Source organism: Mustela lutreola, chromosome 16 (genome assembly GCF_030435805.1).
Source record: "Mustela lutreola isolate mMusLut2 chromosome 16, mMusLut2.pri, whole genome shotgun sequence".
NCBI lineage: Eukaryota > Metazoa > Chordata > Mammalia > Carnivora > Mustelidae > Mustela > Mustela lutreola.
Genome location: NC_081305.1, coordinates 29,870,642 through 29,897,317, shown reverse-complemented (window position 1 = coordinate 29,897,317; position 26,676 = coordinate 29,870,642). Strand labels below are relative to the sequence as shown.

The window sequence follows — 26,676 nt, the reverse complement described above, 5'->3', positions numbered from 1 at the left end:
TATTGTATTTGATAATAAATTTCTAGGGGCGTATCATTCGAGGAGCTTACAGATTCCAAGCCATCATCACCACTTTTGAAATGATTCTTGGTGGCTGTGGAGAACTTAATGCAATTGAATGGCGATGTGTGATTATTGATGAAGCACATAGGTTAAAAAATAAAAATTGTAAACTTCTAGAAGGTCTGAAACTCATGAATCTGGTAAGTAACTTACCATTATTATTACTTAGTGCAGTTTCTTAGCTACATGGTGAAAGGTCAGATAGAGACAGAGAGCTAATATTAAACTCACTCCTTTTTAGAGTATATATCTATCTGAATTTTATCTTTGAGTTTTGTTGCATTTTCTTTTGTTTTAATTACTAAGGAAAAAAATTCCATATGCTCTGCATATGTTGGTTATAATTAATAAATGAGATTTTTGAAAGTCTTCTTACTAGTGTGTTTGCTTATTCCAAATTAGTCTTTTGCATTTTTAATAGTTTCATTTAATTACAATGACAGAATTAGTAATGAACACTTGAACAAATAACTCCAGTATGCAGAACTACATTCCATAGAACATGGAAGCACCCTTTTTTACTTCCTTTCTATTGATGCCCATCCCCAGTTCCACTGCCCACTCCAGGATTTACAGACTGATGTGTATCTTTCTAAACTAAACTTTTGCCAGTATATACATACATATGCATATACACACATACATATAGAAATTTAGAGATTTTATTAATTTATTTTTTAATATTTAGAGATATTGTTAAATATTTAGAGATATTTAGAATAAATATTTAGAGATATTTATATGAGATATTTAGAATATTTAGATATATAGATAGATATTTAGAAATATTTAGAGATATTATTAAATTTTAAATGATAATTTATACTATCATCAAAAATATTTATTTCTATTACTTTTATATGTAAGGTATAATACAAGTCTAGTGTAAAAGCATATTCCAATCAGCTCTTCATAGTGTTACATTATAGCCTTAATGATTTGAGAATTGTCCTTGTGTGAAAAGTCAAGTGATGATTAACCAAATTATAAAGAATGAGAACCATTTTGTATACAAATTGCCATATCAAGAATTGTTGAGTACAAAAGAAACAAATACCTTCTTTGTTCTTTTTCAGGCCTGTTTCTTTGAGAAAATCTAAAATATGCTTAATTATTTAGAACCTTTCTCTTAAAAGCATTCTTGAATAGGTAAAAATAGCATGCTAAGTCAAGTATTACAAGAATGATACAGAGTTTTTAAAAGGTGATTAAGAAAGTAAATTAATGAAGATTCTTAAGTAGAGATGTATTTTGAATTGACTCTTAAAAATTGAGTTAGAAAAATACTTGCTTTTGAAACACTGAATATTTAATAACCTATATCAGTTTTCATATAACTTTAGTCCTGTGGTGTTTGACATGAATTATTCTTGATTTATGTAGGAACACAAGGTGCTTCTGACTGGCACACCTCTCCAAAATACAGTAGAAGAACTGTTCAGTCTTCTTCACTTTCTGGAACCTTTAAGGTTTCCTTCTGAATCAACATTTATGCAAGAATTTGGGGATCTGAAAACAGAGGAGCAGGTATCCTCATTGGTCTTTGTAAATAAGACCATCAACCCTCTTATCACTGTGATTGTGTATGTGAGTTTGTAACTGCATGTGCATATGTGTTTACATCTTTTCATCCTTTTCTTATGCAGGTGCAGAAACTTCAGGCTATTCTAAAGCCAATGATGTTGAGAAGATTGAAAGAAGATGTGGAAAAGAAGCTGGCACCAAAGGAAGAAACCATCATTGAAGTGGAACTTACTAACATTCAGAAGAAATACTACCGGGCTATTTTGGAGAAGAACTTCTCATTTTTATCCAAAGGAGCAGGGCAGACTAATGTCCCTAACTTGGTCAATACCATGATGGAGCTCAGGAAGTGCTGTAATCATCCGTATCTTATTAAAGGTAGCTAAAAAGGATTATTTCCTTGAACAAATACTCATGAATTAAAAAAAAAATTTAAAAACCCACTACGGGAGGCACCTGGGTGGCTCAGTGGGTTAAAGCCTCTACCTTCAGTTCAGGTCATGATCCCAGTGTCCTGGGATTGAGCCCCACATCGGGCTCTCTGCTCAGCGGGGAGCCTGCTTCCTCCTCTCTCTGCTTGCCTCTCTGCCTACTTGTGATCTCTGTCTGTCAGGTAAATAAATAAAATCTTTAAAAATTAAAAAAAAAAACTTACTATGCTGCAATGGCTGTTACAAGGAAAGGCAGCAATGCTCTAGCTCCCCACTCTGGTGCTCTGAGAGGGGGTACAGGTGTTTCAGAATGAGGGCACCCCATGATCAGTTGCATGCCAGCCTACTGGAACTGGACTCGCATTCAGTCTAACCTGGACTGGATATCCTTCTCCAGTTGAATCCTCCTCCTGGGCAAAGACAGCAGAGTCTACCTTTGGGCCTCCGGATTCCTCCTCCCCCCACACCCCCTGGTCTCTTTCCAGCCAGTCCAGGTCTCCAGTTAGTGTCTCAGCTTTTGGACTATAGTAATGTTACTTTTTAAGGTCTTATTAGGTTCTTTGCTAGTGTTCTCTCTGTGTATCTTTTCACTCATTCCTGAGAATATATTTCCATCTTTATCCAGGACCCGTGGTTTCTTAGCCCTGGAGCTCACTCTCTTGCAATCCTATTACTTAATGACCAGATGGGTGGAGGGAAGGTAGAGAGCCTTTAGTGCTGATTGGACTGTCTGAGGAAGAATGCATCACAAAGACCTACAACTTGACTTCCCTTGTTTCCTTGTTTTGATGGCCAGCAGGATACCCATAGACACATCCAGATTGACTGTGATCACCCTTTCGTGAGGATGACTGTTTTATTGGTGTTTAAACAGGAGGTGTTTGTTTAAAAATACATGTTCACTCATGTAGGTTAGAACCACACTTTCATTAATTCTTTCCCTAATAGCATTCATTAAACTTTTAGCAAACGTAAATTTATATAGGGCATTAAGCCAGAGGTGTGGAGAGATCAAAAGTTGCTCTAGGACATTGTCCACATCCTCAGTGGAATTATAGTCTAGTGTTGATGGGTGTTTAGCCACAAACATAAATAATTCTAATGAAAACAGTATACTTGTCATCAGAAAGTTTTAATGTATTACAGAAGCCCAGAGGAGCACTAATAACCATTTTTTTAAAAAGAAAGCAACCAGGGGTTGTGTGTATCTGTGCACTGTTGCTATCTTCTTACGTTTCTTTGGCAGGTGCTGAGGAGAAAATACTTGGAGAATTTAGAGATACATATAATCCAGCTGCTTCTGATTTTCATCTTCAAGCAATGATCCAGTCTGCTGGTAAATTGGTCCTTATTGATAAATTGCTTCCCAAAATGAAAGCCGGAGGTCATAAAGTGCTCATCTTCTCTCAGATGGTACGCTGCCTGGACATCCTGGAGGACTATCTCATTCATAAAAGGTAAGGCATAGGATTCATCTACTGAATTATACTGTGAATTACACGAAGGATATGCTATTCAGGATTTTGCATCATTGTACTGTAATCTGTCTTTATGCATCTATTGCTCTTTATCTAGGTAAGAACCCATTTAAATCTGAGTAAAGGTAGTTTACAATTACGAGTCAGGTGTTCCTCTAACCTACATATGTTGCAAATAGTAGGCGGGGCTAAGGAGATTGATGAAGAAACCTTTGTAAATTGACAAGTATTTTTTGACTTAAGAATGGGTTTATTAGTGTCCATCTTACTTGATGTAAATCTTACAGTAATGACACTTTAAATGAACCGTCTTCAAAAATTAAAAAAGGTTCAGTACCTTTTCACATCTTTCATTGTTGTAATGAGAACCTGAACTTGCTACACTTTGACTCTCACTGTATACCATTTGACCCTTGTTCATGCTTTCAGTCTTTTCTCATTTGTTTCATGTGGGGTTTGATTTTGTTTTGGTGCGCGATGGCAAGATAGTCTTCAATACTGTCTAACTAGCATCTAGATGAATAGGATATTCATCATGGGTTATTTTCTCATAATGTTAGTGCTCCAGTCAGATATCAACATGTGACCCTGAAAGAGAATCTAAAGATGTGACTTTAGATTTTGGTTTTGACCCTTATATATAAGTAAAGGTCTGTAGTAATTTAGATTATCAGAAGTTGTGCAGTTCATTTTTATTTTTCATTTATTTCTAGTTCTGTTTTTAGTGTCAGTGTTTTATTCTTTGGTCTAATTCCAAAATGTATTTTATTCCCAACTTCATATCACATAAGTAAGAAGGAAGATAAAATTTCAGTATTCCTAAAAATACCTATTCTTACTTTTTCTTGATTTCCTGATACAAAGAACTTCATAAAATAAAGATGAACTTCATGGAAAACCCCAAATATCTTTAATGTCACATTATTAGAAGTCACACCCCATCTCACAGGTACTGGAGACAACAGTGAGCTCCTCCTGAGACTCTAATAAATTCTTTTTGTAAAGAAGTATCTTGAACCAGAAGAGGTGTGGCAAATATCCTGTGTATTCTTCTTCTAGTTTCTAAATTTTTATATATTTTAATTTTATTAATGGCTGTCCATTTCTGAATTTTATGTAAATGAGGAAAGATAAAAGAAGTTAAAAATTAACTGCTTAACAGTAATTCACTCTAAAGAAATGGCATTCTACAGCAAGTTTTAGAATGTTCTAGAGAACAGGGTTTTTTACCTAAATTCTTAATGTTTCAAATATTGTTAATATCTTGAAAATCTGTTAAATGAGGCAAAAAGCCTTATTACTATTTTCAAATCCTTTCAATAAGTACTTATTTAAAAAGTTGAAAAAAATATTAGTATTTCAGTTCGCCCTTGGTAGATACAATTTACAATCAAGTATGTCTTGAGATGGGTGCCTGGGTGGCTTAGTGGGTTAAACCTCTGCCTTCAACTCACATCATGATCCCAGGGTCCTGGGATTAGCCCCATGGTCCTGCTTCCTGCTCACCGGGAGTCTGCTTCTCCCTCCCTCTGCTTGCACTTTTTCTTGCTCTCTCTTGATCTTTCAAATAAATAAAATCTAAAAAAAAAAAAAATAATAAAGTATATCTTGAGAGATTAACATGATTGAGACAGAGAAACATTGGTAGGCTTCTTGAACTTCTATGAAAGTCTTTGCTTTTTATTAAAAAAAAAAAGTCATTATATACTATATCATAATGAGGTCAGTAAGGTAGTTTTTGTGTGTTTAATTCCAGCTTCTGAAAATGATATTCATTGTGATGGCATTTTACCTATACAAGAGGAATGCAAAGATTTTGTATCTTTATATTACTTGTGTTTCCTCCCTACCACCAGCACTGAGAATTATAAAACCGTAGAAACTAGTTGGGGTGATATTGCCTCTTAATTTTATAGTAAACATAATGTTGCAAGGAAACTGACTTTACATTTGATAAAGTGTGTCTTTATTTTCATTATATTCATTAACTAAATTTATGACATTTCATTTGATAGATACTTATATGAGCGAATCGATGGAAGGGTTAGAGGGAATCTTCGACAAGCTGCTATAGATCGATTTAGTAAACCTGATTCAGATCGATTTGTTTTCCTTCTGTGTACCCGAGCTGGTGGGTTGGGCATCAACCTAACTGCTGCTGATACGTGTATAATTTTTGATTCTGATTGGAATCCTCAGAATGACCTGCAGGTAAATACATTGCTTGGCAAAAGAATTAAATTTCTTTTTTCATTCCTAGAACTGTTTTTGATCCTCAACCTCTTGTTTTTTTCTGAACAAACGAACATGTATGTTTCCCTAAGGAATATTTCTGCCAAATCAAATAGATTAAATTATCTTAATTTTAATTTAATGACAAGAAAATATACTTATCTAGATTATGTGTCTTCTAAGTAGGTTTATCTACTTGAGTACAATATTTGTTTGAAGTATATTATGTAAATTTGAGAGAGGCCTAAGCTTTAAGAGTGACTTCTTTGTGGGGCACCTGGGTGGCTCAGTTGGTTAAGTGTCTGCTTGGTTTCAGCTCAGGTGCTGATCTTAGGGTGGTAAAGATTGAGGCCTACCTTGGGCTCTACACTCAACGTGGAACCCACTTGAGTGTCTCTCTCCCTCTGCCCCCTCCCTTGCCCCACATGCACAAGTGTGTGCTCTCGCTCACTCGTTCTCTCTCTCTCCCCTTCCCTCCCTTTCTCCCTCCCTTTCTCCCAAATAAATAAATAAGTCCTTTTTTAAAAGTTCTTTATAATAAATAAAAACTTCAGAATCTTTCTTTCTGAAAAATAAGCACTTATCTTACTTTTATCTTCTCAATTATCAATATAGTATCATCTGCATAGAATTAAGACCTAATAGACTATGCCTTTTTATGAAATACTGTAAAAATTTAAGATACATGTCTAAGTTAAGATAGTACTTGGACCTCATAGAAACAGGAGTATTAATATTAGTAGGGTGATGAAATAGCATCAAAGTTTGTAGAAGATAAGCATCTGGGATAGATATGAGAACAAAGATTAAGAAATTCTTTTATTTTTCATGGTAGACTTTGTTGTATTAATATTATTACTTTAAGCTGTTATAATACCAAATACGGTAAATTTTTACTGAGAATATACCTAGCTCAATAAAAAATAAGGTTTTAACCTCTCATTTGTGTAACTATATGTAATCTAGTTCAAAATATCAAAGATCCAAAATTAATAGACCAGCGACAAACTCTTCCTGTAAAAGGCCAGGTAGCAAGTATTTGAGGCTTTTGTGGATTACATAAGGAGTCTGCCATACGTGCTTTGTCATTTGTGTTTATGGTCCCTTAAAAGCGTAGAAGCCATTCTTAGTTGGCAGGCCAATTTTGGTCCACAGGGTGTAGTTTACCAATCTCTAAGAGAAACCCAAATTATAATTTTTTGCCTTTTGGATGCATGTTTATACTTACACAGTCTACAGCACATTTGATGTTCTAAAAGTTAATCTAAAATAAAATCACATGATAGAACCTGAGGAGAAACGGGAAAAACTATATCAGACTCCCCAATTTCTTCCTCTCACTTGATTTTTTCGTACTTACTGCTAATGTAAATCTAGCCTTCATAGACCAATGAAAAATTTGGCCTCTTATACTTTCCCTACACCTGGAGCAAGGTTCTTCACCCACAGTTCTGAGTATACATATACAAAGAGTATATGATAGAATAAAGATGTCAGCAGAGTATAGCATCAATGCCACCTGTAAGTTTAAAGCCACAAATTATAATTTAGTCTTCTGAAGATAATGGGAAGGTGATTAGCAATTTGTGAGAAAGCCACTGATTCCTTGAAACCTTTAGAGTCTAAATTTAAAACATAAATTTTAAGTTTTGTGGAACCCCAAGATAAAATAAGAAGTTCTTGGGGCACTTGGTGGTTCAGATGGGTAAGCGTCCAACTCTTGATTTCAGCTCAGATCATAACCTCAGGGTTGTCGAGCCTCAGCCTCCAAGCTGATGTGGAACCTGCATAAGACTTTCTCTCCCTCTCCTGCCCCTGCCCCCCTTTCTCTCTCTCTCACTTTCTCCCCCGTCTCTGAAAAAAATAAAGTTCTTATATAATCTCCGAGGTCTCTACTTCCAATGCATATGCATATTAAGTAATTAGTTCTTTTCTTGTTTAAGTAAAATTATGTCTCTGGAGATACTCACCTTAAGTTTTTATCCCCCTCCAAATTACCCAGCATAACTAAAATGTATTGAAAAGTTTATTGATAATGTAGTAGAAAAAACTCGAGAAATTCAGAGTTATGTTTTAAGTTTAAAGGTTGAGTTGTCAGCAGCTAAAAATAATCTGTTCATAGCAGTTTACATTCCTGTCTAAAGGTATTTTGATGATACCCTCTTTAAAAACATTAATTCTTCATGGATTTATTTATATTCTCTGAAATACAAGCTTAAATTTTAACTTACTGCTGATTATGAAATCATTTCTCATTTTAGTAAGCACTACCTTAATTTCTAGAAAAAGGTTATAGCTAATTCTATAGCAAGAGTTTCTAAAAATTCTTCCATACTTTTATATTCCATTGAGATAGTTTATTGTTAAATGCCTTTTGTGTAATCCCCTTTGTGCTACTTTGTAAAGTAAACTGAATCTGTAACTTCATTTTTTATAGGCCCAAGCTCGTTGCCACAGAATTGGTCAGAATAAAGCAGTTAAAGTCTACCGACTAGTAACTCGTAACTCATATGAGAGAGAGATGTTTGACCGAGCCAGTCTGAAACTGGGTCTAGATAAGGCTGTGTTACAGAGCATGAGTGGAAGAGAAAGTAATGTTGGTGGTGTATGTATATTTTCTTTTCACTTGTAGTGTTTGTGTTCTTACTTGCATTTAATTTTAACTTCAGGTAGTATATCATTTAATTTTGATCCATACTGAATGCAAAATACTTTCATGTAAGGAGGCATTTCAGAATAGACCTGTATTTAGTTAATGCTTATGAATTCTGTCCTGTCTGTATTGCTCCAGTGCTCATGAATTCTAAGAATGTTTTCAAGGCTGAACTTCTTTGCTCTGCTTTTAGGATGTTTGTATCATGGCATAGCAAAACAGAATTTGTGAATTTTTCTGCATTATTTCTATAAACAGCTTTTTCAAATTTTTGTGTCAGACTACTGGCATTGGCTTTGTTTTGTTTTATATGATTTTGGGGAGCATGTTTTCCCCTCAAGATTGTTACCCTATATCTAGTGCTTGTAACAGCTATAGAATGCTAGTACTAAAAAGAACCTTCAGAGGTTATCTGCCCCATAGACTTTGTCATAATTGAAGCTATTAGAGGCACATGGCAAATACTACTTTAAAGATAATAAGAAAGAAGTCAGCAGCTTCAATGTGTTCTTTCAGAGAATTCTCTCTTGTATATATGATAAACCCCAGAGGCAGTTTAAACTTGACTCCGTGTACATTTTGGAAAATTTGGGGGATGGTTTCTCATTTTAGGAACTGCATAATAATACTGTTACCAAAATTATTTTCTCTTTAGATTCAACAGCTTTCCAAAAAGGAAATAGAAGATCTGCTTCGAAGAGGTGCTTACGGTGCCATTATGGAGGAAGAAGATGAAGGCTCTAAATTCTGTGAGGAGGATATCGATCAGATTTTACTACGTCGGACAAAAACTATAACAATTGAGTCAGAAGGACGTGGGTCAACATTTGCCAAGGTAACAGTGAGTGATATTTTATAAATATACTCGTAATGTTGACAATTTAAAAAATTTCCCTCTTTTAGTCTATTAATTATTTGCAGAGTATATATTAAACATACTTAATATTTAAATAAAGTAAATTAGCTTAGAAGCAGAAGGTTATATATTCTTTTCCTTCATTTTTTTTTCTGACCTCTGATATCAAATTTCACATGCATTCTTCTGATCCTAGTGAAATGGAGTAAGTATAATAACCAAAAATCGTTCTATGCATTAATCAGAATAGAACATTTAAAACCAGATTTAGAAATTAAAGAACATATATGCTGAAGCCAGAGCAAAATGTGGGTAATAGTGTAGGAGGTTAACTCATCTTAAATTAACTGACTATAATTTAAAGTATTTAAAGAAGAGAAAGAATTTCTAATTTCATCTTAAATACTTAAATCTAATTTGGGGAGGGTAAAACGAAATTTGTGTCTTGAAAGGAAGTGTTCATAACAGTCTACCTTATTTTGGGAAAACATTTCAAAAGTTTACTAACTGCCTTTATATTCACCCCCCCTTTTTTTTTATAAAGAGATATGGGGTAAACCTATATCTTGTATTTATCTGAAGAGTTTCTTATTACAGAATTCTGTCGCCTGCAGTGGTTCATACAGGTTTTCTCTTTTCCCCTTCCTTTCCTTTCTGTAGCCTCCTCTCCACTTTCACTCCAGAAGAGTCTCTTTATCTTTAGGAGAATTCTGTTTTAGAGCAAGTACTGTAGATACTGCACCCAAAGTAATACCAGTCTTCTAGTGAAAACTTTTCTCTTGCATTCAATCAGCAAACTAATGAAATCATGTGTCAGGTACCTTGCTACATCCTGGGAATACTAGAATGAAAGGATTCTAGTTGCTGAAAAAAAGCAAAGAAGGAGATGATTAATTTTGCGTAAAATAGAAGAGCCAGAGATTCAGGAAAGCCTTTGCAGAGAAAATCACATCTGAGCTGAGTCTTGAAGGAAGCGTGAGTTTCACTGTGTTACAGGGAGAGTCACAGAAATGAGTCGTGTGTTCCTAAAGTACAAGTAAGATTTGAAGGAATATGGTACAGGCATTATAGGTGCACGGGGTGAATTAAATGGAGATAAAAATGAAGGGATTAGGGAGGTCAGACCCAAATTGTGAAGGGCTCAAAAAAATTCCATTTTGAGGAATTTGAACTTGATCCTGAGGCAGTTAAAAAGCTTTTAAATCCCTTCAAGCAGAAAATGGACATAATGAATGCAGTTGAGGAGTTTAACTCTAGCAGCAGTGTGGAGAATGAGTTTGAAAGGAGAAGAACTGGAGGCAAGGATACCAGGTAAGAGGCTTATATCGGATATGGTGATGGGTGAGTAGGGTAGTGGAGCACCACTTGAATCAACGGGAATTGATGACCCGTTAGAAATGTATGGAAGTGGGGAGTCAAAGGGACTTGAAGATTTCTGGCTCAAATAGTATGGAGGGTCATGGAATCATTAAGTAAGCTAGAGAATTCACGAGAAGGAAGTTTATGTGGAGAAAACAAAATACCGGAGGCTGTTGTATCTGTGGCACTTACAGGGGATTCAGGTGGAGGTGTCCAGGAGAGTTGCCTAGGAAACAGATTTGAGAGTTCACAGAGAAGAAATCAGAAGAAAGTAGTATTGTGGAAACAAAAAGAATACTGCAGAAGAATAAGGCTGAGAACTACAACTGGTCACCACTGGACTCTAACTGCTTTCATGAGAAATCTTGTTTACTTGGGATTCCTTGGCTATACCCAAGTTGTCAACATACTGTGCAGATAGTACAGAAATCACCTTTGTTGGTTACGCTGCGCCTAGAGATACTTTCCTTAAAGGTTTTTTTTTTTTTCTATTGTAATTAATGTAGACATGAGTAAAGTGTTTAATGACCACAGGTGATTCCAAGTTTCCTCATGTACAGTGTTAATGAAAATCATTATGGAAAACCAGTACACTAGAGTTTGATTTCTGACTCATAAGCCGAGTGACCGTGGACAATTAACCTTTAAGAGACTTTCTTGTCTTTAAAGAGGAGAGCATCATAATCTTGCTTGGCCTTTTCCACTTTATAGTAAAGTGCTGTATGAGTATTATTTTATTCAAGTATACTCTAATCATAACCAGCTGTGCTGTAAGAATGTGAAATACTTAAACATTTAAATTTCTATTTGAAAAACCCTCATACCATGGAGTAATTTGTATTTGAAAAGAAGGCTGACTGAAGAGGCACTTCAGTGGTTGAGGAAGTCCAGAGAGTTTGCCTGTAGTTGTCTTGGAATTTGTTCATTTCCACTGTTGTGAGCGAATGCCACTGTATGGTGGACATTTGGCATATTAGAATACGGCACCTCTGTACAGGGGTACCGAAGGTGCAAAGTTGATAGTATTTTATGCTTTCTCTGGAATTTCCAAAGATTTCCTCTATGTTTAATTGTTTTAAAGTGGTTTGGATACATGAAGTAATTTCAGTCTTTCTTTGCATTATCAAAGTTTTTTTTTATGAAAAGCTCTATATATGCAGAGTACATAATAAGACTCTTTATTTAGACTTAGTACCTATCCAGCAAATGAAACTCAGTATTGGTAGCTTCGTTTGTAAGTGGTTCTATCACCTAAACCTTGTTTTGAGATACTTTTGTAAGGGCAATCAGGTGGACCCAAAAAATAGAGAAAATTTTTCTCATTTGATTTCTGTATTTTCTGGTAGAGAACAAGACTTTGAATCGCTTAATTCACAAAAACAAAGCAGTCTATGTATCAAGCTTCAGTGAATTGCTTATTTGTAAGGGCCCTTCTGTGGCGCCCACTGTCCTTCTGCTACCTTCTGATGTAGGAAGATGGATTTCTGCATTTAAAAAGTCTTCCCTACGCAAACAATGAATCATGGAACACTACATCAAAAACTAATGATGCAGGTGCCTGGGTGGCTCAATGAGTTAAGCCTCTGCCTTCAGCTCAGGTCATGATCTCAGGGATCAAGCCCACGTCAGGCTCCCTGCTCAGCAAAGAGTCTGCTTCTCCCTCTCCCTCTGTCTGCTGCTCTGCCTACTTGTGTTCTCTCTCTCTGTCAAATAAATAAGAAAAAATCTTAAAAAAAAAAAAAGAAAAAAATGATATATGGTGACTAACATAACAGAATTAAAAATAATAATAAAAATAAAAAGTCTTCCCTTGTAAATAATAAAAGGATTTAATGATTGAGGGAAAACATTTAAAGAAAAATATTTTTAGAGGAATTAGGATATTAAGATTTAACATTTGGAAGTAATCAGTATACCTGTACGATGACATCTTCTACAATAGGAATTTTATTTCTGTAGGCATTCATTACAGTCCTTGAGAATTTTGGAAGTCATCTTCAAAATAAGTTGTATGTCATTTAACAATAGTGAATAGAATTCTTTAGAAGTTTTTTTTTTTAAATTTTATTTGAAAAATAAATATATCATTTTTCTTATAATGAATATAACAGAAGCTACTGAATTGTGATGTATAGTTTCTTCCAGGCAAATTATTTTAATTATCAGTAGTTATGTGGTAGCAGAATAAAAGCAATTATCTACTGCAACATAAAATTATTTTAAGGTTAGCAACCATAAGCTTGATTTCAAAAATTTAATTGTTTCTCTTTAACGGCTTTTCGTATTCAATGCCCATGTAAAGCAGATGCTCATTTGCCAGATCTGTTAAATCTCAAGAAGCAAGTGTCAATGAAACTATAATATAAAATAAAACCCTATGAACTTCAGTGAACTTTTCAGTGTTTCTGGAAATTGAAGAGTTTATAGTAATGAAAGTATGGATGTCCTATGTCCTCACTTAAGAAAAATTCATTTCTGAATTAATAAGTAGACATCCCCTCATGGTTTAGGAATTACTTGAGTAAAGTTAAATGTCTATTCCTTATATTCAATCATAACACTTTGATTGTCATGCAGATGATAAGGGCTACTACTTTTCATTTCATTAGGCGAGTTAGCCTGTATTCTTTTTAAGTTGGATATGAGTTTGTATAATGAGTGGTTTATCATTAAGAGGTATCTCATTGTATTATATCCTGTTGCCCCTGTAACAAATAACCAGAACACAAATTATTCTCTTATACTTGTGGATGTCAGAAGTCCAAAATGAGTCTTGTAGGGCTAAAACTCAAGGTGTCAATAGGGCTGGTTTCTTCCGATGCTCTAGGGGGGAATCTGTTTGTTATCTCTTCCACCTTTTACAAGTGCCTGCATTTTGTGGCTTGTGACCATATTATTCCAGTCTCTGCTTTTGTTGTCACAAAAGTCTTTTCCTCTTTCCCTCTTATAAGGACAGTTGTGATTATATTTAGGGCTCACCTGTATAATACAGGCTAATCTCCCCATTTCAAAAATTATTAACTTTATCACATCTGCCAAGCCTCTTTTGCCATAAACATTCACAAGGATCCAGGATAATATTTCACCACTTGTTGTACACAAGCATCTTAATAACCTAGCCTCAAAAGCATGTTTGATGGAAGGAACATACTTACTACTTGGTAAGCAGTGTCATGAACAGAATCTTAAAGTTCAGCAAGAAGCACTTAGGATTTTAATTTTGTTCCTACTCGTTAGGTGCAATATTAAAATTCAGACTACAAATATAGACAGTGGTATAATGAAACCTATGCCCTTGTCTCCTAGCTTCATTTATCAGCAATTATCAACTCATGCCAAGTTTGCTTCGTCATTACTCTCTCCATCTTTCATATTATTTTAAAGGAAATCCCAGACATTATATATACAAACATATATATAAGATCTATGAAAATTTCTTCAACACAGCCACAGTACTTATTATGTTTAAAAATAGGGTCTCCTGCATGGCTCAGTTAAACGTCTGCCTTCAGCTCAGGTCATGGTCCCAGGGTCCTGGGATCGAGTCCTGCATCAGGCTCCCTGCTCAGCAGGGAGCCTTCTTCTCCCTCAGCCTCCTGGTTTCTCTGTCTCTCTCTCCAATAAATAAATAAATAAATAAAATCTTGGGATGCCTGGGTGGCTCAGGTGGTTAAGCGGCTGCCTTTGGCTCAGGTCATGATCCCAGCGTCCTGGGATCGAGTCCCACATCGGGCTCCTTGTTCGGCGGGGAGACTGCTTCTCCCTCTGCCTCTGCTGCTACTCTGCCTGCCTGTGCTCTCTCTCTCTCTCTCTCTCTGGCAAATAAATAAATAAAATCTTTTTAAATAAATAAATAAAATCTTTTAAGTTCAATGAAATAATAAAGATAAAATTATCAGGGCCCCTAAGTGGTGCAGTCAGCTGAGCATCTCTTTATTTCATTCAGCTCAGGTCATAATCTCGATCAGTAATTCGTCGTATCATCGGTTTTCCAGTGTTCAAATTTTCAGAGTTCCAGTCTTCTTTTGAATGTCATAAATAGCTTGCTTGTTTATAGCTGTTTTATTATCTCTTTAATGTGTAATTTTCTGCATTTTAAAATTCCATCAAAATGGGTTTTTTAATGAAGATTTTTATCATTTGATTATATCCCAGATAATTAGTCATTATCTTAAAGCCATTTACGAATTATATTCTCCTTTGAAAATTATGTGACTGTATTCTTCCCTTTAATTCTTGTAAGTGTTACCATGCGTTTTCCAGGCTCTTTCTTTTTTAAAGCACCATGTATCTTCACTACTTCTTTATAAAGCACTTTATAAAGCACTTTAATGACTTTCCTTGAAGTAGCATATCTGTTTTCAGGAACTTAAGTTGCAAATAATGGTTATTAGTTTTTAAGTTCCAGTGTTGAGTTGTAAATATCTAGTTTCTTCCAACTAAAAGACTGTATAATTTATACAATATTTAAGAAAGTAAATCAGTTATTTTTTTCTTTTGTTCCTCTGTAATCTCTTAAACTTTTACAATGGCTATGCAGTATTTTTGTTGTAAGGAAAAGTATTTTTAATGTAAAGACAGATGGTGACTTTTTTCCCTCATATCCTGTATTACATTTTCTTTAGGAGGCACATCTATCTAAAAATATGATAGAAATAAAGTAGTATACCAGAAAATGAACTGTATGGGGCAAGCAGGTTTGAAATTTCTTGTGCTAACCTAATTTCTTAATACTCATATAGCGTTTCTAGAAAGCATATCTCTGTCCTGTGTAGTTTCTTCACCAAAAGGATTTGATCTTTACTTACCAAAAGCTTGAGCTAAACAAAAGTAATAACTTACTTAATCTTTTCCTAAATCCACAGCCTGTGTTGGCAGTGAGGCTTTTGCCTTAGCATTTGCTGTGCTGCGTTTCAGGCCATCCCATTTGGCACATCTTTTAAATGTATGTGTGTATGATGAATTCATATTCTATCCCCAGTAAAAGTGAAGAGATGATGTTGTGAATATACTGTGGTAGATTTTCCTCTAAGCGTCATAACATTTTAAGAAACTGCCATTATGTGTTTCAGGCAAGCTTTGTGGCATCTGGGAATCGGACAGATATTTCCTTAGATGATCCCAACTTCTGGCAAAAATGGGCTAAAAAGGCAGAAATAGATATAGATGCCATCAGTGGCAGAGTAAGTATTTCTTTCCCTTTAAAAAAAAAAATTACCTATTGGGATACTTCGGTACTATTATTGTAATATTTTAAGGTATTCAACTGTGTACTTACTGAAATAAATTTATCTGAATAAATAAATTGATGTGCGGTATTAAAATGAGCACCTGTTGAGCCAGACACCGCTTCAGTTTAATACCTCCGATATCTGCCGTGATTGGTGGTAATGCAGGGGAAGTTTAAGTTCGGATATGTATATTCTTTTTTTTTTTTTTTTTTTGTCAGACAGAGATCACAAGTAAGCAGAGAGACAGACAGAGAGAGAGGAAGGGAAGCAGGCTCCTGGCCAAGCAGAAAGCCCAATGTGGGGCTTGATCCCAGGACCCTGGGATCATGACCTGAGGCGAAGGCAGAGGCTTTAACCCACTGAGCCACCCAGGCGCCCCCGGATATTTATATTCTTAAAAGTACAATGTTTTTCGATTTTTAAAATGTCTTTAAATCATCAGTTACTTTGATTTTGCTCTTTAACTTTGTTTTCTTGGAGTCTGCTCCCATTAATGATGATCAGTCAGATATGAAAGGAGATTCCCTTAGAATTAAGAAAGGACCAAAAAGCTAAAGAACAGTTTGTAGAACTGATAATAACATAACTGTTTACTTCATAAGACATCTAATTACTGTGTAGGAATCAGTGTTTGCAGCTTACGAATTATCAAGATAATATAAAAAAGAATATAAAAAAGAATTTTATATTAAGCATTGGTGCATGGGATCTATTTTAACAGCCTTTTAAAATGTAAAACTTTACAGTGAGAAATAACACCACTACCATACATCATCATTATTACTTAATATATTTCAGAAATAGAAGTAATTCTATATGGAACAAATAAGTAAATTTGAAAAGATATTTATAAAACATCATTGGGTATGCATGTTTATATGCCTAAAAAGGCAGGGAAATCTTAAAGCCATTATCAAAATTAATAAATGAGTTTAATGAATTAACTGGATGAAAAATAAATATGCCATTTAGTCTTCTTAAATATCAGTACTAATAGAAGTAGAAAAATACAATGGAAGAAAACATCTATTCACTGTAGAAAAAAAGTTACAAAACATTTAGGGGTATACCTACTGACAGATGTGTATGATTTTAGTAAAGTGAATTATCAAATTTAATTGCAAGATTTCTCCGTTGGAAATTGAAAACTACATATTTTAAACATTTTTAGAATTTATAAGCATAGAAATGCAACCCAAATTAAAAGCTAACAGTTGTTTCATATAACCAAATGATATCTAAACTTCCCCTGGAAAAATGAATTGTCAAAAATATTAAATGGACTTTTAGGAACCTGTCTTTCAGCAAAAATCGTACATGTACAGTGATGATACAGTACAGTGATGCTCATTGCCACATTCTTTGTTTTAGAAAAAATGTGCAAACTAATTAAATTTCTTATGATAGAGGATTAATACATCTTTTACTATTTAATGCAATAAGTAAAAATAATCATGTATATCCCTATGTACTACTGGCCCAGAAAGACCTCCAAAACAGTTAAATTTTAAGAGAGGGAGATGTGGAATGATGCTTATAGCATATTTATTTATGATTTTTCAAAAGGAGATATTGGGGGGCGCCTGGGTGGCTCAGTGGATTAAGCCGCTGCCTTCGGCTCAGGTCATGATCTCAGGATCCTGGGATCGAGTCCCGCATCGGGCTCTCTGCTCAGCAGGGAGCCTGCTTCCCTCTCTCTCTCTCTCTGGCTGCCTCTCTGTCTACTTGTGATTTCTCTCTGTCAAATAAATAAATCTTTAAAAAAAAAAAAAAAAAAAAGGAGATATTGGGAACCCACAGACATTCCTATGTATTTATGCAGTAGTGCAGCTAGAGCATACTGTGAGTCAAGGACCATTCTCACAGTAGGGCTCATGTGCACAAGACAGATCAACAACTGCTTTGATAGAGCTTACGGATTCTGGTGGGTGAGACAGAAATAGACACATACATAAGATGATATCAGAGAGGGAAGAGAATAGAATAGTCAGATGGTTGGGAATGCTGGGAGGTGTGACAGCATGAAATCAGGTGGTCAGGGGAGGTCACTGAGGGGACAGTTGTGCTAAGATTGAATGACCAGAAAGAGCCAACAATGTAAAGACTCGAAGAAAATCTTTCAAGGTGCAGGGGATGGCATTGAGCTGCTGGTGGAAATAAGCTCCGTTGTATTCCAGAAATAGAAGTGACATTGTGGCGGAATGTAGGCAGTTAGTGAGGAGGTGATAGGCAAGGTCAGAGGTCTCTGACCTCTGGGTCAGGTATGGGTCATAGCATAGGGCCTTGAAGATTACTCTGAAGATTTAAGCACTTTATAACTAAACTTATGTATGCATGTATTTACTTAATACTTGTATAATTACATTTTCTTACTTATATTTCACCAAAAATTTTAAAGTTTTTCTGAAAATTAAGTACAGAGAAGACAGACTAGTGTTGTTTATTACATGTTAAGCCATTATTAAAATATTATAAGGGAAACATAATTAAAACAACATGATATTGAGAAAAAGTACAAAGAACAAAGAACAGAAAAAAGATCAAATTATATGTTTTAGTAAAGAAATGGTATTAGAGAAAAAGGAATTATTTAATAATCATGATTAGGACTTTGACTTAACACTGGGGGGACATTATAGTGATGTACTCCGTGCCAAGTAAACTCCAGTTTGTGATGAATTTTTTTTTTTTTTTTAAAGATTTTATTTATTTATTTGACAGAGAGAGATCACAAGTAGGCAGAGAGGCAGGCAGAGAGAGAGAGGAGGAAGCAGGCTCCCTGCTGAGCAGAGAGCCCGATGCGGGACTCGATCCCAGGACCCTGAGATCACGACCTGAGCCGAAGGCAGCGGCTTAACCCACTGAGCCACCCAGGCGCCCTGTGATGAATTTTTTAAAAATTTTTTTGAAAGTAGGGCACCTGGGTGGCTCAGTCAGTGAAGCATCTGCCTTCGGTTCAAATCGTGATCCCAGAGTCTTGGGATCAAGCCCCACATCAGGCTTCCTGCTCAGCAGAGAGCCTGCTTCCTCTTTCTCCCTCTGTTGCTCCCCCTGCTTGTGTGCTGGCTTGCTCTCTGTCTCTGTTTTTCTCTCTTAAATAAATAAAATCTTAACAACAACAAATAAAATAAAAATTTTTGAATAGAAAAACTAGATTTCTGTTTTATCAAATACTTGGTGAGAAAACATTCTAAATTAAAAAAATATCATGGGGCACCTGGGTGGTTCAGTTGTTAAGCTGAGGTCCCGGGGTCCTGGGATCGAGCCCTGCATTGGGCTCCCTGCTCAGCAGGAAGTCTACTTCTCCCTCTCCCACTCTCCTTGCTTGTGTTCCCTCTCTTGCTGTGTCTCTCTCCATCAAATAAATAAATCTATAAAAAAACACAAAGGAAATGATTGGCATATTCATATATAAGACTAAGAAGTATATAATGGACAACAGAAAGGCAGTCAGACTAGTGAGACTTATTTATAGCAGAAGTGTACATGAAAGTTAATATCTTTATTATATGAAAGCCAGTATAAGGTGATCAGAATCATAGCAAAATCAAGGGAACCTGGATGGCTCAGTCGGTTGAGCGTCTAGCTCTTGATTTCAGCTCAAGTCATGATCTCAGGGCCCTGGGATCATGTCCAGCATTGGGCTCTGCACTCAGCAGGGAGTCTGCTTGAGATTCTCTCTCCCGCTCTGTCCCTCTTCGCGTTTGCCCACTTTCTCTCAAATAAATAAATCTTTAAAAAGGAAACATACCAAAAAAATCTCAAATGATTGTGGGCAAAAGATGTTTGAAATTTTACTCAAAAAATACAGTTAGGGTTTTGTTTTGTTTGGTCTTTTATTTTAATTTTTAAAGAAGCTGGGGCAGGGCAAAGGGACAACTCTTTCTTACTGAAGAAGGTCAGTTAACAGAATAAGATACAGAAGGAATAAGAAAACAATCCTACCATTGGCCTACCACAGCCATAACGGCAGCGGACGGGCCATTGATGAATTCTAAAATTAATGGATGAGACTGAGGGAGAAGCAGACCTTTTATATATTCTCAAAGTATATCTTTCTAACTTAGAAACTTTTCATTAAAGGTAAAAAGCATATCACCTTAAAAGTTGTTTTGAATGAATTAAATGGAATGAACATGATGAGGTTTATATACTTATTACCTTGCTTTTTGTATATTAATTTAACTTTTGGAAATGACTAAAACATGTTTCTGGATCTATAAAATATTTATACCCTTTGACCAATATTTCAGTCCTGGATATTTCCCCTTTCTGGGATTTATCTCTGGGATAAAGTAAGGTTAACAAAGATTTATTTGAGCATTATTTATTTTTAAAAAATTGAAAACAATCTAAACCACAAATTAAATAAGGAAAATTAAGATGCATAAATGTAGTTTAATAATATATTTTATAGTTATTATAGAAGCATAACCCAATAACTCATTTTAATAATAAAGCCAGATACCAAATTCTTTTCATCCTGTGACTGTAAAGTCACAATATTTTATGCATATGATAATAAGGATTATAAAGGAATATAAAAATTTTTAAGTTGATTTGGTAGCTTGATGAAATTGTTAGTAATTTCTGTTTTCTGGCTTTTTATAATTATTCTCTGTACCATTTGAAAGGTGAAACTGTAAAAACACCATTGTAAGCAAAATAGTAAAATGACCATCAAGTAATACCTATTAAATTTTACAGAACAGCTTGGTTATTGACACTCCAAGAATTAGGAAGCAAACAAGACCCTTTAGTGCCACAAAAGATGAATTGGCTGAATTATCTGAAGCCGAAAGTGAAGGAGATGAAAAGCCCAAACTCCGGAGACCCTGTGACCGTTCCAATGGCTATGGAAGAACTGAATGCTTTAGAGTAGAGAAAAATCTTCTAGTTTATGGGTAAAATACTATTTTTTTAAATTTTTTATTTTTTATAAACATATATTTTTATCCCCAGGGGTACAGGTCTGTGAATCACCAGGTTTACACACTTCACAGCACTCACCAAAGCACATACCCTCCCCAATTAAAATACTATTTTTAATGTTTCTTGTTAGTAGTATGCTATATGAAGTTACAGAAAACATATAATATATTCTACTGTATTTTTTATCTTGTTAGAATCAATAAAATCTGTTTAAAGTACCCTAAATTTGTTATGTTTAACATATATTTATTAGCAGAATGATGGAATATCCTTAAGTTGTAAATTATAAATGTATCACTGAAGTCAAATTCCTTCTTCTGAGACTTGCATATTTAGTAATATTAAATGGATAATCTTGTTATCCATTACTGAATAAGATACACTTGAAATCACTCTCCCATGACTCTGCATTTTACTCACAGAGGTGGGAGGAAGGCTTTATTAGATAAATCCTATTAATGATAATATGTGGGGTTTTCATGCCAACATGTGGGCAGTTTTCTGTAGAACTTGACTCAATATTAATGTAAATATACTTTTTTAACCAGATGGGGCCGATGGAGAGAGATTCTGTCTCACGGCCGTTTTAAAAGACAGCTGAACGAGCACGATGTAGAAATAATTTGCCGAGCCCTTTTAGCATATTGCCTTGTTCACTACCGAGGAGATGAGAAAATTAAAGGCTTCATATGGGATCTCATTACTCCAACGGAAGATGGGCAGACACGAGAGCTACAGAATCACCTAGGTAAGAAGATTCTTGCTTCTTTGCAAATTTACTTTTGGTTATGTAGGTAGCACTTACCATAGTACCCTGTAAAATATGGAAACACTATAGATAACATTACAGAACCCTTACACTTCCCTCTCCATGCAAGTTCCAACTTAGAAAATGCCAACTTCTCAGTTTGGTTGGGTTTTCCACGCAGCTTTACCTGCAGCTCTTCATCACACGGTCTTCCCGTCTGTCATCATGTAGATCCATCTCATTTTTAAAACTCCTTTTTAGTAGTTCGTAGTGCCGACATCCTGTAGCTAATTATTTAGCATCTGCTTTAATGACGGGCACTTAGGACATCCCCAGTTGTTGGACAGTTTTCCTTCTGCATGGCGAACAAATTTTCCACTGAGATACCTACCAAGAAATGGAATTGTTGAGGTACAGCATTTATACATCCCTAACACCGAAAATGTAGTCTGGGGATTGATAGTATCAGCATTTCCTGGGAGCTTCTTCAAAATACAGAATCTTAGGCAGCACACTTATTGAATCAGAACTTACATTTTAGGGCGCCTGGGTGGCTCAGTGGGTTAAGCCGCTGCCTTCGGCTCAGGTCATAATCTCAGGGTCCTGGGATTGAGTCCTGCATCAGGCTCTCTGCTCAGCGGGGAGCTTGCTTCCCTCTCTCTCCTTCTCTCTGCCTGCCTCTCCGTCTACTCTCTGTCAAATAAATAAAATCTTAAAAAAAAAAAAAAAAAAAAGAACTTACATTTTAACAAGTTTCTTCGCAATTAGTATGTATATTAAATTTGGGAAACATTGATATACATTTTAAGTTTTCATCAGTACTTTAATTTGCCACCAGATATGGCTGTACCAATTTACAGTTGTGTCAGAGATACATATATAAGCATTTTTTCTCTACATCGTTTCTAATAGAATGTTCTTTGCTGCTTGAAGTAATTCTTTCAGAGCATAAAGTAATTGAATTTTCTGTAAAGATAAAAAAAGATTACTACGCCCTGAAATTTGTGTTACAGTTTTGTTCTATTTAATCAACACATACCTGCTACAGTGCCTCCTATATGCTTCTTGTGCAAGGTATTGAGAAGAGAAGAAGAAGCAAGACCCCTGAGCTCAGGAACTTTCCATTCCAGCCAGGTAGATAGACATAATAAGAAAGTAGATAAATAATTTCAGAATGCGCTAAGCATTGTGAAATAAGTAAGTGCTGAGATGGAGAAGAACAGAAAGCACCTGTTTTGAATTAGGGTGGTCCCTGGAGGCTGTCTTAATAGGGGGCAGTGAAATTAGTAATGTGAAGAGTGGACTTCTGATAAAGACGGAAGATTGACACAAGTGTATCACTCTTGAAACTCCACTTACATGTCAATAATGAGAAAAAAATTAAGGCATTACGCTTGATCTATTCTACAGGCAAAAGTCCTAGTTTCCTCAACAGACAAAAGGGTTGGATAGAGAGGCTATCTATAAACCAGTGGTTCTCAACCAGACATGATTTTGCACCCAGTCCTGCCACCATTCAGCGTTGTCACTGCTTTGAGCATGTTACTAGCATCTAGTAGGTAGAGGCCAAGAGGGCAAAGACCCTCCTATGATGAAGAATGATGCAGCTCAAAATACCAATAGTACTGAAACTGACAACCCTGCTATCACCTAAAATATTTGCGAGTCCTTAGCCAGTTGCAGTGTGGGGGCCTGATCTGGATCCTGACTAAGACCAACAACCCAGAGTTGTTTTTAAATTATTGTTATTATTTATTAGATAATAGTAAATGTGAATATCAAGTATTAGGGAAGTATTATTGCATTTCTTAGGGCCAGTCATGGTGTTTTTTTAAAAGGAGGCCATGTACTATCACTAAGAGATACTCAGATGTTTATTATCAAAATGAGTGATGTCTTAGATTTACTTCAAAATAATGTGGAAGGTTGGGGAGTGAACAGGGTATGGATGAAACAAACTTGCCATCAGCTGGTAATTATTAAAGTTGGATGATGGGACATAGTGATCTGTCATATTATTCTGTCTGTATTTGAATATGCTTAATTCCATGATTAAAAAATAAATAGGCATAAACCCTCAAAAGAAGAGCGAGAGGGGGAGAGGAAATAGCAACACAATTTTGGAAGAAAATAGGTGAGTGGCTACTAACTCAGGCAACCAGAGAGAACTAAATCTCACGTTAGCAGAAGAGGACTGGACTATAGAACAGTATTTGTAGTAACAGAGTATAAAGTACAATTTAAGGTGAAAGGCATTGATTAGGTTAAAAAAGAGATCCATAAAAGAACATATAACAGGGGGTGCCTGGCTGTCCCTCCCCCCTAAAAAAGAAGAAGAAATAACAAGTACAAACTTCATACACTAAAGAAAATAGTCTCAAAATATAAATACAAAATTGCCAAAATTTTAGGAAGAAATGGACAAGTCCACATCAAGCTTCTATTTACCATTGTGAAACTCCTAGCTGGTGGAGTATAGCAAGGAAAAGATATAGGAGATACGAACTGAAAGGAATCAAAAGTGTGTTTTTTAGTAATTGTTAAAAATTGTAAGTGAAATAGCTCTAGTGTCGTTGAAGATTCATAGGTAAGCAGTGGTATACATGCAGTGACAGTCGTGCGGTACATTTTTACATGGCAGGAAAATAGATAAATTATAGCCTCATGAGTCAGCAAGTATAAATATCAAAAAGATACCAACATAATCAACAAGTTGCCGAATTGCTTGTGTTATATAATGTCTGAAAACTTAAATATTCCTCCAACTCACACGTACGGACATGGAATGACTAGACAAACTCAGGATAGTGAGTTAGGAAGGAAAGAGTGAGTTGGGCTTCACTGTGTACTTACTTCCTTTAATGAAAAACGGACCAGATATGGAATACGTTATGATTAAGAGTAAGAATACTTTGTATTTCTGAACTATTTCAGGGGCACGTAGGTGACTGAGTCGGTTAACTGTCCAACTCTTGGTGTCGGTTTAGGTCATGATCTTATGACCCACCTTGCGGGGGGTGGGGGGGGTCCGTGCTCAGCAGGAAGTCTGCTTGAGGGTTCGCTCCCTGTGCTTATTCTTCCCACTTCTGTTTGTTCTCTCTCTCTCTCTCAAATAAATAAATCTTCAAAAAAATGAATGTTACAGGTCCCCAGCTGGCTCAGTCAGTAGAACATGTGACTCTTTTTTTTTTTTTTTTAAGATTTTTATTTATTTATTTGACAGACAGAGATCACAAGTAGGCAGAGAGAGAGGGAAGCAGGCTCCCTGCTGAGCAGAGAGCCCAATGCGGGACTCGATCCCAGGACCCTGAGATCATGACCTGAGCCGAAGGCAGTGGCTTAACCCACTGAGCCACCCAGGCGCCCGAACATGTGACTCTTGATCTTGGGGTTCTAAGTTCAAGCCCACGTTGGGTATAGAGATTGCTTAAAATCTTACACACATACACACAAACACACAAAGAAATATTTCACAAAGGGTTCAAAGAAATGAATTAGCTCTCTTAAACAAGAACCCACAATGATTAAACCTAATCCAGTTTTGAAAATCAGGAGGCCAAAACTTACTATTTTATAACTAGGGAAGCTAAAAGTAAAGCAGAGGGACAGGCTGAGCTTTTTGGTTTTTACATCTGGAAAAAAAATGATGTGTTTTGGAACAAAAAGTAAGTTAGAATGATTAATTTCAGATACAGAATTGTTGGGTTCTTGCAGGGGGAAACTGTTAATATGTGTCTACTGTTATCACATTGACTTAACCTTGCGATTGGGTCAGCATTGTTACTTAATATGTTAAGATCTCTGTAGAGCCTGCACAGACCTCTGGAAAGTCTCCAGAAATTTCTTGTGTTGAAAAAAAATTTCTTGTGTTTCAAATTACAAACCTTTATACAAGTTATCCCTGATTTCATGTGTCTTCTCATTTTAACAGGCCTGTCAGCCCCTGTACCCAGGGGTCGAAAAGGGAAGAAAGTGAAGACTCAGACAAGCTCATTTGATATACAGAAAGCAGAATGGCTTCGAAAATACAATCCTGAGCAGCTACTTCAAGACGAAGGATACAAAAAACATATAAAACACCACTGTAATAAGTAGGTAGTAGGGTGTTTTTAACACAACTCATTAAAAGTTTATATTTCTGAATTTATTAAAAATCTTAAAGCATGCTGATTTTGAGTACAGAGACAGTGTGGTCTAGGACCAATCCTAATCTTAATCTTACAGGGTATCCTTCAGCAAATCATGGTACCTCTTGTGTCACTGTTTTCATCAACAGAGAGAGAAATAAAACTGGCCTCCAAATGATCTCATTATATCTTACTTGGATATTAAATTATGATGATTGTGAAGATTTTGGAGAAACCTATTTTACTATATATGGTAGTAATGAGATTTATTTAATCAGAAATAATTATTATTTAATTATAAAAATTCTGTATAAAAATTCTTTTCCAATTTTAACCTCATGGATGAATTTTCTTTAATGATTAATATCTTTGTGTTTTTGATTTCTTTTCCCTCACTTTTAGGGTTTTGCTTCGTGTAAGAATGCTGTATTATCTAAAGCAAGAAGTCATTGGAAACGAGTGTCAGAAAGTATTTGATGGAGTCGATGCAAGGTAAATTAAATAACCTGCTGGCATTTTCAGTAACATGATGAGGCAAAAATTATAGGACCAGAAAATTGTACATTAAGTGGCTTTTTATTCAGTGAAGTTCCCAAGAAGAAAATTCCACCAAATGTAGAGAATTCACCTTTGCCAATTTACAGCCTTTCCTCCATTAGTCTCAGTCTTAGGCTCTGTCACTAAAAGCTATAACAATAATAATAATAATAACAACAACAACAAAAACAGCAGCAGCAGCAGCAGCAGTAGGAGTAAGCTTCCTGCCGCCAAATCTGTAACTTAACCTTTCTGTGCTCATTTTTTCTCTGCCTTCTTAATCCAGTGGGAAGAGGTTTTATGGCAACTGACTTTTATGTCCACATACGATCTGTCCGACGCCCTGGTCTCTAAGCTCCTTACTCTATGTCTCCCTTCTTGCAATGCTGTGTCCTTTTTTTTTTTTTTTTAAACTTTTTTTCTTTTTTGAAACACTGTCTTCTGTAGGCATCCATGCAGCTTTACCCACGAGGTGTCCTTTTTCTTCGCTGGTCTTTCCTCTTCA

At 35.6% G+C, this 26,676-nt stretch overlaps 1 protein-coding gene across 12 annotated transcripts in view; it reads left to right on the top strand.

The window, feature by feature from the left end:
* CHD9 (chromodomain helicase DNA binding protein 9) overlaps nt 1–26,676 on the top strand; it is a 225,627-nt gene that overhangs the window by 157,001 nt on the left and 41,950 nt on the right. For all 12 annotated transcript variants that reach the window (XM_059152717.1, XM_059152723.1, XM_059152721.1 and 9 more), the window contains 12 exons: nt 27–203; nt 1,447–1,590; nt 1,710–1,965; nt 3,265–3,475; nt 5,512–5,707; nt 8,166–8,333; nt 9,037–9,216; nt 15,669–15,779; nt 20,535–20,731; nt 21,308–21,507; nt 25,439–25,598; nt 26,037–26,126. In XM_059152717.1, the coding sequence (XP_059008700.1) occupies nt 27–203; nt 1,447–1,590; nt 1,710–1,965; nt 3,265–3,475; nt 5,512–5,707; nt 8,166–8,333; nt 9,037–9,216; nt 15,669–15,779; nt 20,535–20,731; nt 21,308–21,507; nt 25,439–25,598; nt 26,037–26,126 (2,090 nt within the window). The remainder of the gene's footprint in view (nt 1–26; nt 204–1,446; nt 1,591–1,709; nt 1,966–3,264; nt 3,476–5,511; nt 5,708–8,165; nt 8,334–9,036; nt 9,217–15,668; nt 15,780–20,534; nt 20,732–21,307; nt 21,508–25,438; nt 25,599–26,036; nt 26,127–26,676) is intronic.